This window comes from Selaginella moellendorffii, unplaced genomic scaffold, assembly GCF_000143415.4.
Source record: "Selaginella moellendorffii unplaced genomic scaffold, v1.0 SELMOscaffold_0, whole genome shotgun sequence".
Classification (NCBI taxonomy): Eukaryota; Viridiplantae; Streptophyta; class Lycopodiopsida; order Selaginellales; family Selaginellaceae; genus Selaginella; species Selaginella moellendorffii.
Genome location: NW_003314261.1, coordinates 2,843,191 through 2,859,044, shown reverse-complemented (window position 1 = coordinate 2,859,044; position 15,854 = coordinate 2,843,191). Strand labels below are relative to the sequence as shown.

General features: G+C 50.1%; 7 protein-coding genes across 8 annotated transcripts; 6 read left to right on the top strand and 1 right to left on the bottom strand.

The window, feature by feature from the left end:
* The first annotated feature begins 132 nt into the window (after positions 1 to 132).
* LOC9662992 (hsp70 nucleotide exchange factor FES1) lies at positions 133 to 1,767 on the top strand. Its single transcript, XM_024671342.1, has 7 exons — positions 133 to 398; positions 452 to 543; positions 613 to 763; positions 822 to 949; positions 1,015 to 1,173; positions 1,240 to 1,422; positions 1,482 to 1,767. The coding sequence occupies exons 1-7, from the start codon at positions 143 to 145 to the stop codon at positions 1,683 to 1,685; spliced, it is 1,173 nt and encodes a 390-aa protein (XP_024527110.1). The 5' UTR covers positions 133 to 142; the 3' UTR covers positions 1,686 to 1,767.
* Positions 1,768 to 3,741: 1,974 nt separating this feature from the next.
* Positions 3,742 to 4,996, top strand: LOC9662991 (protein TRIGALACTOSYLDIACYLGLYCEROL 1, chloroplastic). Its single transcript, XM_002960886.2, has 2 exons — positions 3,742 to 4,725; positions 4,782 to 4,996. Exons 1-2 carry the CDS (start codon positions 3,742 to 3,744, stop codon positions 4,923 to 4,925), a joined length of 1,128 nt encoding a protein of 375 aa, XP_002960932.2. The 3' UTR covers positions 4,926 to 4,996.
* A 38-nt stretch (positions 4,997 to 5,034) lies between these two features.
* Positions 5,035 to 6,996, top strand: LOC9641770 (pentatricopeptide repeat-containing protein At1g06140, mitochondrial). Its single transcript, XM_002960885.2, has one exon. The coding sequence runs from the start codon at positions 5,035 to 5,037 to the stop codon at positions 6,994 to 6,996; it is 1,962 nt and encodes a 653-aa protein (XP_002960931.2).
* A 28-nt stretch (positions 6,997 to 7,024) lies between these two features.
* On the top strand, positions 7,025 to 9,491 carry LOC9662990 (malate synthase, glyoxysomal). The gene is made up of 3 exons (XM_002960884.2): positions 7,025 to 7,609; positions 7,746 to 8,399; positions 8,797 to 9,491. The coding sequence occupies exons 1-3, from the start codon at positions 7,241 to 7,243 to the stop codon at positions 9,442 to 9,444; spliced, it is 1,671 nt and encodes a 556-aa protein (XP_002960930.1). The 5' UTR covers positions 7,025 to 7,240; the 3' UTR covers positions 9,445 to 9,491.
* LOC9641769 (mitochondrial inner membrane protein OXA1) lies at positions 9,466 to 11,349 on the bottom strand. Its single transcript, XM_002960226.2, has 9 exons — positions 10,844 to 11,349; positions 10,686 to 10,776; positions 10,578 to 10,625; positions 10,463 to 10,521; positions 10,334 to 10,409; positions 10,143 to 10,274; positions 9,984 to 10,091; positions 9,872 to 9,926; positions 9,466 to 9,811 (listed from the first exon to the last, which is right to left on the bottom strand). The coding sequence occupies exons 1-9, from the start codon at positions 11,326 to 11,328 to the stop codon at positions 9,630 to 9,632; spliced, it is 1,236 nt and encodes a 411-aa protein (XP_002960272.2). The 5' UTR covers positions 11,329 to 11,349; the 3' UTR covers positions 9,466 to 9,629.
* Positions 11,350 to 11,385: 36 nt separating this feature from the next.
* Positions 11,386 to 12,863, top strand: LOC9641768 (sideroflexin-5). Its single transcript, XM_002960883.2, has 3 exons — positions 11,386 to 11,901; positions 12,265 to 12,498; positions 12,636 to 12,863. The coding sequence occupies exons 1-3, from the start codon at positions 11,426 to 11,428 to the stop codon at positions 12,835 to 12,837; spliced, it is 912 nt and encodes a 303-aa protein (XP_002960929.2). The 5' UTR covers positions 11,386 to 11,425; the 3' UTR covers positions 12,838 to 12,863.
* Positions 12,864 to 12,889: 26 nt separating this feature from the next.
* LOC112346362 (poly(A) polymerase I-like) lies at positions 12,890 to 15,653 on the top strand. 2 transcript variants are annotated; one of them, XM_024675166.1, is made up of 15 exons: positions 12,979 to 13,047; positions 13,102 to 13,221; positions 13,320 to 13,410; positions 13,518 to 13,628; positions 13,683 to 13,780; positions 13,829 to 13,912; positions 13,973 to 14,100; positions 14,164 to 14,236; positions 14,295 to 14,340; positions 14,396 to 14,505; positions 14,560 to 14,667; positions 14,717 to 14,779; positions 14,836 to 14,897; positions 14,948 to 15,245; positions 15,313 to 15,653. In XM_024675166.1, exons 3-15 carry the CDS (start codon positions 13,362 to 13,364, stop codon positions 15,535 to 15,537), a joined length of 1,455 nt encoding a protein of 484 aa, XP_024530934.1. In that variant the 5' UTR covers positions 12,979 to 13,047; positions 13,102 to 13,221; positions 13,320 to 13,361; the 3' UTR covers positions 15,538 to 15,653. The 2 variants fall into 2 exon arrangements, with proteins under 2 accessions (XP_024530929.1, XP_024530934.1); XM_024675161.1 differs by lacking the exon at positions 13,320 to 13,410 and having other exon boundaries at positions 12,890 to 13,047; positions 13,098 to 13,221; positions 15,313 to 15,642.
* Positions 15,654 to 15,854: the final 201 nt, after the last annotated feature.

The following is a 15,854-nucleotide window of genomic DNA, read 5'->3' as shown; positions in this document are numbered from 1 at the left end:
CTACATCTCTATACGTAAGCCAGATTTAAACACATGGTGGCGCGAGATTTTGAATTAAACATTGGTTACACGTGGCAACTTTTCACTGGCATGCCACGTCCGACGTGGTGGCAAATTTTAGGGTTTGCGATAGGGAAGGGGAATGGCGAGAATGGCGATGGCGATGGCGCTGGTGTGTTTCTTCTCCCTGGCCTGCGGGGCGGCAGCGGCAGCGGCGCCGCCCACTGTGCTCTCTAGGATAGCTGGGCTGGACGCGAAGCTGAATTCGAGCCGGGGAGGCTTTGCGTGGGTGACTGGAATCGACGAGAAGGATCTGGAAACCAAGGCGCAGGTCTCGCTGTTGGAGGATACCGAGGTCGGGTTTCCAACGCTAGATAGCCTTCTCCAATGGGCCATAGGTATCAAACAATGCTTGCTGGGTTGGATGGTATAAGATTCGTGTTCTTCGCAGGACACTCTGATCCAGAGAAACTAAAGGACTCTGCCAGGGAAACCATGAGGCTGACTCCCGAGGAACTCGCAAAGCGTCGAGCGGATATCAAGGTGAGGAAAGAAACCTGGAGAAACGAACTGGCTGTGTATAATGGATTTGTTTGTTTCTGTGCTTATTAGGAACTGATGGAGAGATTGAAAATGCCATCTGATGCAGATTTGATGAGAATAGCGATCAAGGATCTTAAGAATTCTTCTCTCTCGGTTGACGAGCACAAGCGTGCTTTGGACGAGCTACTGGAGCTCGTTGAGCCGATTGACAACGCAAATGGTACCTGTTTTTGTTTTCCCTGTTTTGGAACTTTCACTGAAAAATCTCTTTCTCTCAGATTTAAACAAGCTGGGTGGCCTGGAAGCTGTGATCGATGTGCTCCAGAGCCCCGAAGAGGACATCCGGGTAGCCGCAGCGTGGGTGCTGGGAAAGGCCAGTCAGAACAATCGTCTCGTCCAAAGTCAGGTAAAACACCTTGTCCGATGGAAAGCGGCGGCTACATGAACTTCTTCATGTCTTTATCATTGTAGATTTTACAAATGGAAACACTTCCAGCTTTGATGAAAATGGTTACGGCTACTTCCGAGGAGGAGGCCGTGAAGGCTCTGTATGCCGTTTCCGCTGTGATCAGGAACTATCCCGCTGGCCACGAAGCGTTTTACGAGCAAGGTGGCGCGAGACTCTTGCAGGTAAGCGTCGTGGAAACTTGATTTCTCGCTCCAATCTCTGTTAATCTTCTTGTTCCTGTCGAGCAGGAACTGTTAAGCAGCTCTAGCACGAGCCAGAGACTCATGAAGAAGGCTCTGTTTTTGGTGGCCGACTTAGCCGAGCAGCTTGCGGAAGCTGGAGGAGGTTTATCAAGCTACGTTCCCGAGGACGAGCTAGTGGAATCTGTTGTCCAGATACTCGGTTCGTCGGACTTGGACACTCAAGAAAAGGCAAGAAAGCCTCTCGAAGTTTTTGTGAGTTTTAACTTGCGTGAACTTTTGATATGCAGGCACTCATGGCTCTCAAGAGCCTGGCTCGCGTCGGGAGCACGCACAAGACGCTCAAGGGCGTGTCGGGGTTGGATGTGGCGCTGGAAAAGCTCCGGCGGACGCTGGAGCAGCTGATGCTCGAGCAGGATCATGTGGAGCTGGCCAGGGACATGGAGGAACTGAGGAAAGAAGTAGCAGCGTCCTTGCAGGTTGGACGGATTTGAGCCGACAATACAAAGGATTGCCTTTGGTTTGTAAATTTTTACTGCCTGCTCGAGAAATCAAGTTTGTAAAGCTTTCTGTTTTCATATGTCCAAAAGGTTTATTTTGAAATTATTTTTAAAGAACTTTCCAATATATTTAAAATATATTCTATTATCTAACAATTTCATTTATGTTTATAATTTATAAACATACCTAAACACCTCCCAATATATTCTATAATCTAATGATTCCTATCCCAAACTTGACATTCCAGAACTTGCTCTCTTAGCATTTCTCCAGCCTTTTTGGATTCACACCAATTACTCACAGGGATAATACCCAAGAGCTTTTGGAGAGAGTAAAGGCTCGTGAATCTTCTCTTAAGCCATTTGCATGGCCTCTTAGGATTGCCTTGAAAGGATCTTGCCTCCCTTTCTTCCAGTGGAATTTGCAGTTTCCCAAAAATATCTCTGTTCACTTCGTCTGCATAGCCCAGAGGTTTACCAGGAGATAAGTGACCAGTGATTTGTATGGAAATCTTGCTACAAACTTCCCTGGATAACACAATCAGAAAAACCAAAAATGAGCTCTACTACAACATGGCATAGGGTCACAATCCTGGCTATGCAATTTACCCACTCACCTTGCCCTTGATGTTGTTGAAGGGCAATGGTGCCAGGTAGCACGAAATCTCTGCCTGCTTTGCCACTGTAGCCTCAGCAGCTGTCTTGCTGTTGGATCCTCCTCCTATGTATTCTTTGTTTGTCTATGGTAGTTCATGAACTTTGTTCTTGAGGCGAGCTATATGGACATTGGATAAATGCAGGAAATCTTAAACAGGTTGATGGGATTTACCTCACAGCCCAATTTACAATTTAGTATTATCAATTAACTAGACAAGTTTGTATGATGGGTTTAATATGTATAGCATTCTGTAGTTATCCAAATTTTGATAGTAACTATGTTATGAAAAAAATAAAAATATTTTTAAGGTTATAGGATTTACAATTTATTATTCTTTAAAAGCTAAAAATAATATATAATGTAAAGTTTTATTTACTAAGAATTTTTCTGGAATTTAGTATTCATAGTAATAAAAAGGATATGTATTATAAATCTTTAATTATTTTTCTTTAATCTTATACAAAATTTTAAATTCAGCAAATAAAACTAATGAAGTTTAAGTATAATTTTAATTTTTGTTTTTTATTTAAATATTTTAAGTGTGTGGGGTTTTAATTTTGTGAGAAAACTGGAGTATTGTATATGTGTATTGAGATTTTAAAATGGTATTGATAAAATGTAAAAATAATGTTATACATATAGTGCAACTATTTAATATTAAAACATCTGAGACTATCATTGTATATTTCTCTTTTTCTCTTCACTTTAGGGTTTTAAAAAGGTTACGTTTAATATTAATTTAGAAAGATTATATTTATGCCATGTTAATAAGTTTTTCTTTGCAATATTCTAAATATTTTATTTGTCTAAGTACAATGTTACATAATGCATAGTAATTATAAAAATGTAAATAAAAATTATCTATTTACTTATGATAGTTAAATATATTTTTTTAAATTTCTTATTTTTTAATTAGGGAAAATAATTAATAATATATTTCTAAAATGTTATTTTGTAATATCTAAGGTTATTTTTAGTTTGCTAAAGAAGAACTAAATAAATATAATTAAAATATACTTAAATTTTTTAAAATATTCTACTATCTAAGGGTTGTCATTTATTTAGATTAATTTTGTTAAAACATTTTTCAGTGAAATCTTTAGGCTAAAGAAAAAAATCTTTTGACTTTCTATGATCTTCGTAAAAAGTCTGTATGTTTATAATTTATAAATTTTTTTAAACATTTCTTAGTATATTTTAATTTATGATACCATTTAATATTATTTATATAATAAAAATAAAATTATGTTTATAACTTATAATATTATAAATTTTTAATTGATAAACTGAATTAAGTTTTACTATTAAACATGCTACATGTTAATGTGCAGCACAACCACTTAATTCTATTATTACAGAGAAGGAAATGTATAATATTAAAAGTTATTTGGGATGGAAAAGTTTGGATGTGCTAAAATGGCAAATTTCTCTAGCTCAAATGAGAGGCAAATCTTTGTGTGGCTGGCCAAGAACCCTAATAGGCAGGAATGCATGGCAGATGTGGCGAGGGCGCTCCTCCGTGCAAAGATTCCGCCAGGTCTGTCATTGCTCCATCGCCGCCACTTCTTCCCAGCAGATCGCGGCGCTCCTCGACCGCCGCGGAAGAAGCTAGCCTGCCTCCAAAAATGCCGGGCAGGGTTTCAGCAGCAGAGCACCGATGGCGCGCCTCTATCGTCCGCCGCCGCAGCCACAGCCGCCGCAGCAGCAGTAGAGGCCGATTCTAGCCCCGTGCTCGCGGGATGGAAGCCGCCGCGCTACCTCTGGCGCGCGCTCGCCACACTCGTCATCGGCGGCCAGGTGATCCTGCGCACTCTCCAGGGAAGAATCCACGTCCGGAACACCGTCCAGCAGCTGGAGGCCGTCGGCCCGGGCTCCCTGGGCGTCAATCTCCTCACCGCCTCCTTCGTGGGGATGGTCTTCACGATCCAGTTCGTCCGCGAGTTCGCCAAGCTCGGCCTCACGCGATCCGTGGGTGGCGTCCTCGCACTGGCGCTGGCGCGGGAGCTCTCTCCGGTGGTGACGGCGGTGATCCTCGCGGGCCGGGTGGGCAGCGCCTTCGCGGCGGAGCTTGGGACGATGCAAGTATCCGAGCAAACCGATACTCTGCGTGTTCTTGGGACTGATCCGGTGGACTACCTCATCACTCCCAGAGTCTTGGCGTGCTGCCTGGCGATGCCGTTCCTCACGCTCATGTGTTTCTCGGTGGGGATGGCGGCGAGCGTGCTCCTGGCCGACTCGGTGTACCGGGTGAGCGCCAACATCATCCTCGACTCCGCCGCGAGAGCCTTGCAGCCGTGGGACATCGTGAGCACCATGATCAAGTCGTTCGTGTTTGGAGGGATCATTTCGATCGTGAGCTGCGCCTGGGGAGTGACGGTAAGCTTTGAGAGCTTTGATCGTTCTAAAGCGTGTTCTTGGCGTGTTCTTTGCAGACTCTGGGTGGCGCTAAAGGTGTTGGAGAGAGCACGACCTCCGCGGTGGTGATCTCGCTGGTTTGCATCTTCATCGCCGATTTCATCCTCTCGTGGTGCTTCTTCCAAGGCGCTGGGGACGCGCTGAAAGCCGCCATGGGATAGATGGTATGATCTTTGGGATTTTGTTCTAGCTAGCTTCCTCTCAATCGAGAAGACGTGGAAACTCTCTAGAACTGATGCCATGCTTGGCCTCCTGGACGAGGACTGTGCCATGGCGCGCATCTCTGGCGTCTTGGACGAGATGGAGCGCGCCAAGAGCCAGGCGGCGCCGTCAACGTACGCGGCGGTGCTGCGGCGCTGCGCCGACGATCGCGCGCTCGAGCAGGGGCAGCGCATCCACGATCACATCCGCAAGTTTCACGGATTGAGCCAGGACCGGTTCCTGGCCAATTGCCTGGCCGATATGTATGGCAAATGCGGCCGCCCCGACGAGTCCAGGAAGATCTTCGACGCCATCGCGGACAAGAACGTCTTCTCCTGGACGATCCTCATCGCCGCCTTCTCCGAGAGCGCGGATCGCCGCTGGGAGGCCCTCCATCTCCTGCGCTTCATGGACCAGTCCGGCGTAGCGCCCAACGCCGCTACGTTCGTGAGCGTCCTCGTCGCGTGCTCGGAGCTGCGATGCCTCGACGCGGTAATTGCGCTTCACGCGAGAATCGCGTCGCTGGGGCTGGATCTGGAGATCGTCGTTGGAACTGCGCTAGTGAATGCGTATGGGAAGTGTGGTAGCGTCGATCGAGCTAGAAACGCCTTCGCAAAGATGCCGAGAAAGAACAGCATTTGCTGGACCGCGGTCATCACTGCAAATGCCCAGAACGGGCGTTTTGGTCCTGCGATGGAGCTGTACGAGAGAATGGTGCTCGAGGGTCTCAAGCCCGACCGCGTCACCTTTGTGAGCGCGCTGGACGCGTGCGCGAGCTCGCCGCGATCGCCACCACCGCGGTACCGCGCGGTGGCGGCGCAGAGGATCGCCAGCCTCGCCGCCGCCGTCGCCGCCAGCGGCCATGGATCCAGCCCCATCGTCGCCGCCGCGCTGCTCAACATGTATGGCAAGCTGGGCGAGCTCGATCGCGCGCGCGAGATCTTCCACTCACTGCCCGAGAGGAATGCCGTGATGTGGAACGTGATGATCGCGGTGAGCAGCCAGGCGGGAGCGATCCACGAAGCGCTTGGCTTCTTCTGGGCGATGAATCTGGACGGCGCCGCCAGGCCCGACGGCTCTACCTTCACGAGCATCATTAGTGCCTGTGCCGCTGGCGGTGTGCCGCCGGATCTAGCCGTGCGAATCCATGGCGCGCTGCTATCCTCCGGCGTCACGCTAGACGACCAGCTGCTTACCGCGCTACTCGGGCTTTACGCCAAGTGTAGCCGCACAGATGACGCGCGGCGCGTCTTTTCCGAGATCTGGGAGAAGGGCGTCGTGCCGTGGACGGCGCTCATCTCGGCCCTAGCCGCTGACGGGCGATCCAGCGACGCTGTGGCAGCGCTCCGCCGGATGGAGCTCGAGGGCGTTCGTCCCAACGAGTATACATTCGTGGCGGCGATCGAGGCCGCGTCCCAGCTCGGGATCGCTCACGGGCGATCGCTCCACGCGCGGGCCACGTCCGCGGGGCTCGACTCGGATCCCTTCGTCGCCAACACGGTCATGGCCATGTACGCGTCGTGCGGCAGCATTGCCGAGGCCCGCGCGGTATTCGACGGCATGGGCCACAGGAGGAACCTGGTGTCGTGGAACTGTATGATCGAGGCACTCGCGCGGCACGGACACAGTCTGGAATCCCTGGAGCTGTACAGCGAGATGGAGCTTGACGGCGTACCGCCTAGTGCTGCCACGTTCGTCAGCGTGCTGGCGGCATGCAGCCACGTCGGGGAGGTAGAGCTCGGCTACCACTACTTCGTGGCGTTCCGGCGCGACTATGGGATCCAAGCCGAGGCGGAGCACATTGGGTGCGTGGTGGATCTCCTGGGCCGCGCGGGATGGCTGGACAGCGCCGAGAGCTTCATCCAGAGCCTCCCAGCGGCGGACCTGTCCAGCTCCTGGGCGGTACTGTTGGGCGCTTGCAAGACACACGGCGACGCGACGCGCGGCGCCCGCGTCGCGGGGTGGGCACTTGGGGTTGACGGCCAGGATGCCGCCTCGTATGTGACGGTCTCAAACCTTCTTCGCCGGTAGCCGTTGATCGTTGACATTTGTTGACCAAGGGAATTTTAAATGAGCGGTCGGGATTAACTTGGCCGCCATTGCCAAGTGTACATCTTCCCTGTTTAGAAAGATAGGCTCTGACCTCGGATCTTTCCGAGTATAGATTTCATGTCAATAATGCGCAGCTCGTCCACACTCCTCCTACGTATCTCGTCGTATCTTCTCCCCTATCCTAGGGTTTCCAGCGATCGGTGATCGATCAATTGGTCACAGCATGGAGAATGGCTACTCTTCCAAATCGCTTCCGCTGGACGCGCCAGCGGGCATCCGGATCCGCGGGCCTCTCTCGGATCCCTCCCTCAACCGGATCCTCAGCCGCGAGGCGCTCCAGTTCGTGGCGGATTTGGAGCGCGAGTTTCGCCCGCGCGTGAAATTCAACCTGGGATGCCGGCGGGAGGAGCAAGCGCGCTACGATAGCGGCGAGCTGCCAGGGTTCGATCCAGCCACGCGGGAGCTCCGCGAGGGCGATTGGAGCTGCTCCAAGACGCCGGCCGTGATCGCGGATCGCCGGGTGGAGATCACTGGCCCCGTGGAGCGCAAGATGATCATCAATGCCCTCAACTCGGGCGCCAAAGTTTTCATGGTGAGCAGCGAAGGATTTCGAGAGTTTCTTGAGTTTCTTGCGAAGATTTTGGATGATCTATTGTTCTTGTGGAATTTCTAGTTCTTGCAAGATTTTGGATCGAATTGTCTAGTGATAATTTCTTGTTTCTTGGCAGGCCGATTTCGAGGATTCCCTCTCTCCAACCTGGGACAACATCGTGCGCGGCCAGAAGAATCTCTGCGACGCTGTGAATCGATCCATCTCCTTCGAGGACAAGGCCAGGAACAAGCACTACAAGCTCAATGACAAGACCGCGGTGCTCTTCGTCCGCCCCCGCGGCTGGCACCTCCAGGAAGCCCACATCGAGATCGATGGCGAGCCCGCCACTGGCGCGCTCATCGATTTCGGCCTCTACTACTTCCACAATCACTCCTCCTTCCGATCCAAGCACGACGGCTATGGCCCCTTCTTCTACCTCCCAAAGATGCAGCACTCGCGCGAGGCCGCGGTGTGGAACGCCGTGTTTGATCGAGCCGAGGAGAGGATGGCCGCGCCGCGCGGTAGCATCCGCGCGACGGTGCTGATCGAGACGCTGCCGGCGGTGTTCCAGATGCACGAGATCCTCTACGAGCTGCGCGAGCACTCGGCCGGATTGAATTGCGGGCGCTGGGACTACATCTTTAGCTTCGTCAAGACGGTGCGCGCTCACCCCGATCGACTGCTGCCCGATCGCTTCCAGGTGGGGATGACCCAGCACTTCCTCAAGAGCTACACGGAGCTGCTCATCAAGACGTGCCATCGCCGCGGTGTCCACGCCATGGGAGGAATGGTAAGCCAAAATTTTCTCCTCTCCTCCCATTCCTTCCAGAATTTCTTTCCCTCCATCGATCTCTGTTGCCTATTTCCTAGATTTTGCTGCTCATCGATCGTGATGCTCCGACATATCTGCCTGTTCATCCCGTGATCGCGATCGATCTACAGTCCACTTTCTTGCGTGATTCTCCGAAATATCTGCCTATTCTTCCCTGATTGATAACTCCGACCTGATCGCTATCGATCTACAGTCCACTTCCCCGAAACATCGATCGATCTTGCGTGATTCTCCGAAATATCTGCCTGATTGATCGTTCTTTCATTCGGATCCACTTCCCCGAAATATTTTCGCTTGCTGACCGATCTTTCACTTGCCTGTATCGATCGATCGCTTGTCCGATCCGACCGATCAGGCCGCGCAGATCCCCATCCGCGACGATCCCGCCGCCAACGACACCGCCTTCGAGCTCGTCCGCGCGGACAAGCTCCGCGAGGTGAAGGCCGGGCACGATGGAACCTGGGCGGCGCATCCCGGACTGATCGAGCTGGTGACCAAGGTCTTCGACGACAACATGCCGCGCGCCAACCAGCTCCACATCAAGCGTGACGACGTGCACGTCACGGAGGCCGACCTCCTCCAAATGCCGCGCGGCGTGAGAACCCTAGAGGGCCTGCGCCACAACACACGTGTCGGCATCCAGTACCTCGCCGCGTGGCTCACGGGGACTGGCTCCGTACCGCTCTACAATCTCATGGAGGACGCGGCAACGGCGGAGATTAGCCGGGTCCAGAACTGGCAGTGGATCAAGTATGGCGCCGTGCTGGATGGCGAGATCGTGGCCGTCAGTGTGAGCAAGGAGCTATTTGGGCGAGTCGTGGAGGAGGAGATCGGGAGGATCGAGAGAGAGGTGGGGAAGAAGAGGTTTGAGAGTGGGCGATATCGTGAGGCCGCGGCATTGTTTGCGAGGCAGTGCACCAAGGAGGATCTGGACGATTTCCTCACGCTGGATGCGTATCGACGCATTGTCAAGTTTGTGCCAGCGCTCCAGGCGCGTTTGTAGAGGGTGATCTTTGGAACTTTGGAATAAGAATAAGCCTCTCTTTCGTATCAGCTTTGATACTTTTGGAGAACATGGAAACGTTGTCTCAGATTTTTTTACACTGGTGGCAGCAACTTTATGATTAATTGTTCTTCGTGTTTCCTGCAAAACTTGCTCTAAATTACCTCGCAGAGATTTTGGTAGGCTCAGTGGACCAGGCGCCTTGCCTTCTTCGAGTCGCCGGGATTGAAACTTACGCCCGGTGGAGGAGTGATTGCCTTTCTCGCCGGGGGTTTGGAGCTGGTGATTGTAGGCGGCGGCGCTGGAGTTCCCAAGTGAGACGTGTCCGGGATGTCGAGATATGCTTTGAATTTCTTGTTTCGCAGCACTGAAGGAACGAATGCGACGTGAGAGGCGTCAATAAGTAAAGCGAACAAGCTCTACTTACAAGCACCCTGAAGCATCGACCACAGGTTGGACGTCACCCAGTAGCAAAAAAGAGCCTACATGTCAAGAAGCAGAAAGTAGTAAGAAAATATACCAGGAAAACTGTCGATTACCTTCGGAAACTGCGCAGTGAGAGGCAGAAACAAAACTCCCATTCCTCTCAATATGTTCTTCATGGTCTTCTGATTCGGTTGTCCTTGCATTCCGTCGACAGCATTGAGCTACCACAGTCTGCCAGTAAGTGCAAAAGCTAGACACACACTACTTCATACCTCCACTGTTATCAGGAAAGTGGCAGTAGTAATGAAAGGCAGAATATATAGTTCGTCCGGAGTTGTCAAGTCCGTGAACCAAAACGCACCACCCTCTTTGAAAGAATCCATTTTTTCTGCCATTGTGCGCAGCTGTTAAGATCCATCATCACCACAGTTGCTTGCAATTAACAAAGATTGGGACTACGCACCCCAAAAAAGAAGCACATGAAGATAGGTCCTTGAAGCAGCGCGCCGATAAGAGGAGTAAAAGGATCAGTTTTGTGTCTGTAAGAAAATGTAACCCGCTGTGTCTTGAAAACAAGACTAAAAAGACATACTTTGCAAAGAGCTCAGCCATTTTCCTCTTGTTCTCGGCCAAAGCGACAGGATCATAGTTCTGATACAAGCAACAAAGTTGAAAACTTGGGAGATAGATAATGTGTGCATACTTACAGCTTGTTCCATATCAACTTTGATCTTCTCGAGATCTGGTCTCAACAGCTAGGAGGAAAAGCAAAGTCTCAAGACCAAATCTTTCTCAGAAAACTCACGAGAACTTACCGCAAACCTTGCCGTAGATTTCACTTGATAGATAACCAGTGGAAGAACCATAGTACGAACGGCGACCGTCGTGAGAGCTATGGACAACCACCTCACAAGGAAAAAACCAAAGAAGAGAGAATCTTAGAGCTAGAAAACCAATCTGAAGAATTTCTTACCAAGGAAGACCTGTAACAACGTGAGTCGCGTATATAACGTACTGCACTGCCGCTGTCCAGGGGAAAGACTCGGACACCGCCAAAACGATCTCTTTGCTAAGATCGTAAGTGGCACCAGCGGCGCCGGACACGATTTCCTGCGCGGCATCCGCCAGCGTCTCCGGAAATCGAATGCTCTCCGCCGCACTCTCACTCATCGAGCTACAAAATCGAACGGAATGGCCGCCGCCAAGGCCAGCAGCAGCAACAGCCTTGCCCAGAATCCTGGAATTCCCAAACATCGCGATGCTCCTGGCATCCAGCGGGAAATGCCCCTGATCCCGCCGCGATGATTCATCCCTGTGCGCGGCGAAGTGATAATCCGCCCTCGCGAATTCGTGAAACCTGGACCAGGATCGTTGCCCGGAAGAATGTGATGTGTGGCAATCGGCGAAGAGACTGGAAGCTCCCCCTCCGAGCTTCCGGAGAGCTCGTCGCGCGGCCATTGCCACACCCTAACCCTAAGCTAAAACCCTGTCCGACGTGGCAGAAAAGCCCTGCTTTTAGGGTTCTTCGTCACGCTTCTCTCTCTCGCCGGCGGCGATGGACGAGAGCTCCTACTGGTCGCGCGTCCAACGGATTTTCAACATGATGGACATCCGCACGGCGTTCGTGACGAGCGCGCAGGTAGACGCTGCTCTCGATCTCCTCGAGCAGCACGAGCAGGGCGGCGAAATATCGGCGGAGAAGCTTGATAGGGCGCGCAAGATCAAGGAGGCCGTCATTCATCCCGACACCGGCGAGAAGATCTTCCTCCCGCTCCGCCTCTCCTTCATTATCCCTTGCAATCTCGTCCTCGACACCCTGATGCTGTCCGCGCGGGGATTCTCCCAGAACGTTGGGGCGCAGTGGCTCAATCAAACGTACAACTGCCTCCACTACTACGCAAATAGGAACGCCTCTAATGCCGAGAGCATGGAGAAGATCTTCCAGGCGTACCTGGGCGCTACCGCCAGCTCTGTTGGCGCCGCCGTTGGCCTCAATGCGCTGCTCGATCGAGCTCCCCAGGGCAGACCATGGTGAGTCCTTCGTCCATCTTCTTTTCTATCTTGCCTTCCTTGAGGATCGATCTTATAGATACTTTCGGCCTCAAAGCTCTTTCTGGATCGAGCTCCCTGGTACGCTGGTTTTCTTTTCTTTTTTTTTTTCTTCCTTCTTCTTTCCTCGGTTTGTTCATTGCTAGAACTGCGAGATTTTCATGCTTAGCAAGTCCTTTCCTCCGAGAAGCGTCATTCTTGTTGTCGGCTTCTTCTTTTTTGTCCGCATAGTTTATTGTTTGTCTTGAGCTCTTCATGGTTTCTGTCACGAGTTTCAAGGCTCAAAGAATCGTCAAGAGGTTTGCGAGTTCCAAAATCGTTCGTTCTAACTTTCCCTCTTTTCAGGACGCGGTTAGCTCGAAAGCTTATCCCCTTTTGTGCAGTGGCAGCGGCCGATGTGCTCAACCTGGGAATCACTCGCAGGGACGAGTTCCTCCAGGGGATCAAAGTCTACGATGAGAAGGGCGAGGAAGTTGGGGAGAGCCGACGAGCTGGAGCCATGGCAGTCAGTGCTTGCATACTTGCCCGTGTCAGTGCCGCTGCTCCAGTTCTCCTCCTCCCACCTCTTGTGATGCACAGGTACTGTAACTTCTCCTTTTTAGCTTGGCTTGCTCGATGGATTCATGGCTTCTGCTGCTGCTAGATCGTTGTTCGCTTCGTGAGAAATTAGTTATCTTCCTCTCAAGATCGATCAAACTAAAGCTTTTTCACTGCAGATTGGAAAGAACGAGATTCTTTTTGCGGCACTCGTATCTCAAGACGCCGGCACTGATGGGTATGATCGCATTGTCGATCCAAGCGGGCGTTCCTCTCTCGTTTGGAATTTTCAAGCAAAAAGCCTCGGTGGATGTGGCGAGCCTGGAGCCATCGCTCTGGAACTGCAGAGTCTCCGAAGTGTACTATAACAAAGGCCTCTGATTTAAAACAAGAAGCATATTCTCGCCTGAGGTTTAGGGTTTAAGGGTTATTCTAGGGCTTTGGAGCTCGAGGAATGGGGGACTAGGGGCTCGCGGCGGGAGAATGGCCCTGCCGGGACTCATCAGGCCGAAGCGCTCGTCACTAATCTTGTCGCTGCGCTCGTCCTACGCCGCATTGCTCTCTACATTGTCCGCCGCGGCTAAAGATCAGGTTAGTGGCGCCTTATCTCATCGCTACACGCTGCTAAAGCGCCATTGTAGATAGTGCCGCTGATTGACGTGGAGAGAGATCCAGCGTTTGGGACTGTGAGACCTGTGGAAGCAGCGCCGCTGCCATTGCCAGTAGCTATCGATGGAGATGATGAAGACGCCACAGACGATGAAGGTTCGCATTTTAGATTTTTTTTCTTATTACTTGGATTCCTGGTGTCGAAAATGTGGTGTGGATTACTTCCTTAACTTTGTCTTCCATGTTCTTGGCAGAGAACTTGCTTTAAGTTTGTAGTTGTGTAGAAGGAGGAAAAAATGGTTGTCCTCACAAGTCTGCCTCTTTGTCTTGCCGCGGTCCTTGCAGGTGATTTCATGTCACTAGTGTAAAAACTTTCTGGTTTTCCAGTCGTTCTTCCTCGTATCTGCTCGAAGTTTTTGATTGAATTCTTTGTTTGTTACGTTTCTTTGCAGACAGTGCTGCAAATCCCAAGTGGAAGAAGTTAACAGGCGCCGAGTGTGGCATCTATCATGGTAACATTCCCCAAAGTGCGTGGAGTGTTTTACAGCGGCTTAAGGACAGAGGTAGAAGTCGAGCGTTGGAAAGACTTACCTTCTGATGCATCAAAGTGTGAGCAGGCTATGGTGTCTACCTTGTTGGAGGCTGCGTAAGAGATTCTCTGCTAAAGCAGGCTCCAAAAGATTACGATATTATTACCACAGCCAATCTTGACGAGGTAAAGAATCGCCCCTCGAAAGTATTCAGGGCTGACTCGTTCTTGCAGGTCAAGAAAAGTTTTTCTCGTTCCATGATCGTCGGTAGACACTTTCCTGTATGCCATGTAACTTGTTTTGGCCACACGATTGAGGTAAAAGTCACTACCTGGTTTTTCTGTTCTTTTACTGGCATTCGTTTTGCGCTGCCATAGGTGTCGAGCTTTCACACTGTTTCTAGCGTAGGTAGGAGAAAACCCAGAAACATTATGAAGGACTTCTTTAGCAAGGAGGACTTGTTTCGATGTGAGAACACAATGAGCCGAGATTTTACCATAAACGGGTATGTGTTTACAATGTGTTTTTCAACAAAAAAAATTATTATTATATTATTTTACTTTTCCAGTTTTATGTATGACCCGTTCGAGCGGACTCTTTTCGATTACGTTGGAGGTCTTCCTGACCTGGAAAAAAAGAAGGTAGTCGGTCTAGCCTTTCTCAAAAAAAAAAATTATTCTCATCTTGTTTGCTTTAAAGGTCCGGACTATCATTCCTCCTGACGAATCGTTTGCTGAAGATCCTGGTAAACCTCTACTATCGCTAATCCGTGGCTTCTGAGCTTCAATGTGTTTTTGCAGCTAGGCTGCTCCGCGGAGTGAGGATAGCAGCCCGACTTGGCTTTCGTTTTAGTCGGGATACATCACAAGCTGTCAAAGCGTTCAAGTCTTCTCTAATGGCTGTGAATCAGGTAGAAATTTTATGTTCTTGTTTTCCAAAATGCCGAATAAATGGAACTTTTCAGGCTAGACTCATGCAAGAACTCAATACAATGATGGCTTATGGTGCAGCAGCCGCTTCAATCCGACTACTTTGGAAGTATGACTACCTTGATGTAATGCTCCCTGTGCAGGTAACCAATGTTTTTTCGTTGTTTCCGAGTACTGACTCTTTCCTGTCAGGCATCCTACTTTGCGCGATGCAAGCTTAAAAGATCGAGCAAACCACGTAAAAATCTACTCACGGTACAAAAGTTGAATGTTTCATTTTTTGCGTCCTCTAAACTTTCAAAGCGCTATAGGACCTTCTCACGATTCTCGACAAGTTTTCCACACCAGACAAGCCCTGTCACACAACTCTGTGGTATGCTAGTTCTAACTAGAGCATAATTTTTGGTATTTTCTCGGTCACAGGGTCGCGTTATTAGCCTTTCACCTTGCTCTGGACGAGAAAAGAAGCCACCTTGGAGCCACGGCTGCGCTGCTGGCCATACGCCATCAAAACATGAACTACGCACTTAAGGATCTCGCCAGGTTCGAAGAGAAGCTGAGGCAAGGGGAGATGACCATCAACGAAGCTTACATGGAGCGATCCATCGGCGTGGATGACAACAACACCATAGTCGCCGAGGCACTTCATATAATCGAGGACGCTGTCTCGGGCTTGCAGAAGATGCACGGCAATCCGGAGAACGAGCCATCAACTTACGGGGTAAGAGAGAAAGAAAAAGTTTGATCAAGGAAGCCTTGCGCTTACTTACACTGCTTCTCTCTTTCAGACTCTCATTTCTCGCACAATGTACGCTAAAGTTCTCAAGCTCTTTCATGGAGCCAGGGATCGGGTTCGCGTGGAGAGCTTGTATGCCAAGCGCGCTACCTCGGATCACATGAGGAAGCGAGGTTTCGTGGAGGGCGTGGATGCCGAAGTTGTCCATGCTCTCTCGTGCATCTGCCTCAACACATTATACCTTCCCGCAAAAGGCAATGTGTTCCTCTTCAATTGACGTGTACAATATCTCTCTTTTTTTTTGTAGAATTTTCTTTTCATGCGACAAATTTGCCGCTTTAGACGAACTTTTAATGCAAAGTTATCGCATTCCAACGCGACATGCTTGCGGCTATCGCTGACATGGATCTTAATTTTGGAAGAATTACACACTACATAGACAAAAGTATATCTCTCGCAAAGAATGATTTAAGCGTCTTTTGGCTATTTTTCACTTGAAAGCATTATTATTTTGTCTTTTGGAAAGTTTATTTGTCTTTATTTAGATGATTTGTAGTGGGATTATTTATTAGTTCCTGTATCCCATGTGGCTTT

Excerpts from the sequence above, each read along its gene's own strand:
- LOC112346362 (XM_024675161.1), top strand. The coding sequence starts at position 12,940 with ATGGCCCTGCCGGGACTCATCAGGCCGAAGCGCTCGTCACTAATCTTG. Across the intron at positions 13,048-13,097 it reads CCGCCGCGGCTAAAGATCAG|ATAGTGCCGCTGATTGACGT; the intron begins GTTAGTGGCGCC and ends GCGCCATTGTAG. Across the intron at positions 13,913-13,972 it reads GTTTTGGCCACACGATTGAG|GTGTCGAGCTTTCACACTGT; the intron begins GTAAAAGTCACT and ends GCGCTGCCATAG.
- LOC9641770 (XM_002960885.2), top strand. The coding sequence starts at position 5,035 with ATGGCGCGCATCTCTGGCGTCTTGGACGAGATGGAGCGCGCCAAGAGC.
- LOC9641768 (XM_002960883.2), top strand. The coding sequence starts at position 11,426 with ATGGACGAGAGCTCCTACTGGTCGCGCGTCCAACGGATTTTCAACATG. Across the intron at positions 11,902-12,264 it reads GCTCCCCAGGGCAGACCATG|GACGCGGTTAGCTCGAAAGC; the intron begins GTGAGTCCTTCG and ends CCCTCTTTTCAG. Across the intron at positions 12,499-12,635 it reads CCACCTCTTGTGATGCACAG|ATTGGAAAGAACGAGATTCT; the intron begins GTACTGTAACTT and ends TTTTCACTGCAG.
- LOC9662992 (XM_024671342.1), top strand. The coding sequence starts at position 143 with ATGGCGAGAATGGCGATGGCGATGGCGCTGGTGTGTTTCTTCTCCCTG. Across the intron at positions 764-821 it reads GCCGATTGACAACGCAAATG|ATTTAAACAAGCTGGGTGGC; the intron begins GTACCTGTTTTT and ends TCTTTCTCTCAG. Across the intron at positions 1,423-1,481 it reads ACTTGGACACTCAAGAAAAG|GCACTCATGGCTCTCAAGAG; the intron begins GCAAGAAAGCCT and ends TTTGATATGCAG.
- LOC9662991 (XM_002960886.2), top strand. The coding sequence starts at position 3,742 with ATGGAAAAGTTTGGATGTGCTAAAATGGCAAATTTCTCTAGCTCAAAT. Across the intron at positions 4,726-4,781 it reads GCTGCGCCTGGGGAGTGACG|ACTCTGGGTGGCGCTAAAGG; the intron begins GTAAGCTTTGAG and ends TGTTCTTTGCAG.
- LOC9641769 (XM_002960226.2), bottom strand. The coding sequence starts at position 11,328 with ATGGCCGCGCGACGAGCTCTCCGGAAGCTCGGAGGGGGAGCTTCCAGT. Across the intron at positions 10,522-10,577 it reads AAGTTGATATGGAACAAGCT|AACTATGATCCTGTCGCTTT; the intron begins GTAAGTATGCAC and ends TGCTTGTATCAG. Across the intron at positions 9,812-9,871 it reads GTCGATGCTTCAGGGTGCTT|TGCTGCGAAACAAGAAATTC; the intron begins GTAAGTAGAGCT and ends TCGTTCCTTCAG.
- LOC9662990 (XM_002960884.2), top strand. The coding sequence starts at position 7,241 with ATGGAGAATGGCTACTCTTCCAAATCGCTTCCGCTGGACGCGCCAGCG. Across the intron at positions 7,610-7,745 it reads CGGGCGCCAAAGTTTTCATG|GCCGATTTCGAGGATTCCCT; the intron begins GTGAGCAGCGAA and ends GTTTCTTGGCAG. Across the intron at positions 8,400-8,796 it reads TCCACGCCATGGGAGGAATG|GCCGCGCAGATCCCCATCCG; the intron begins GTAAGCCAAAAT and ends CCGACCGATCAG.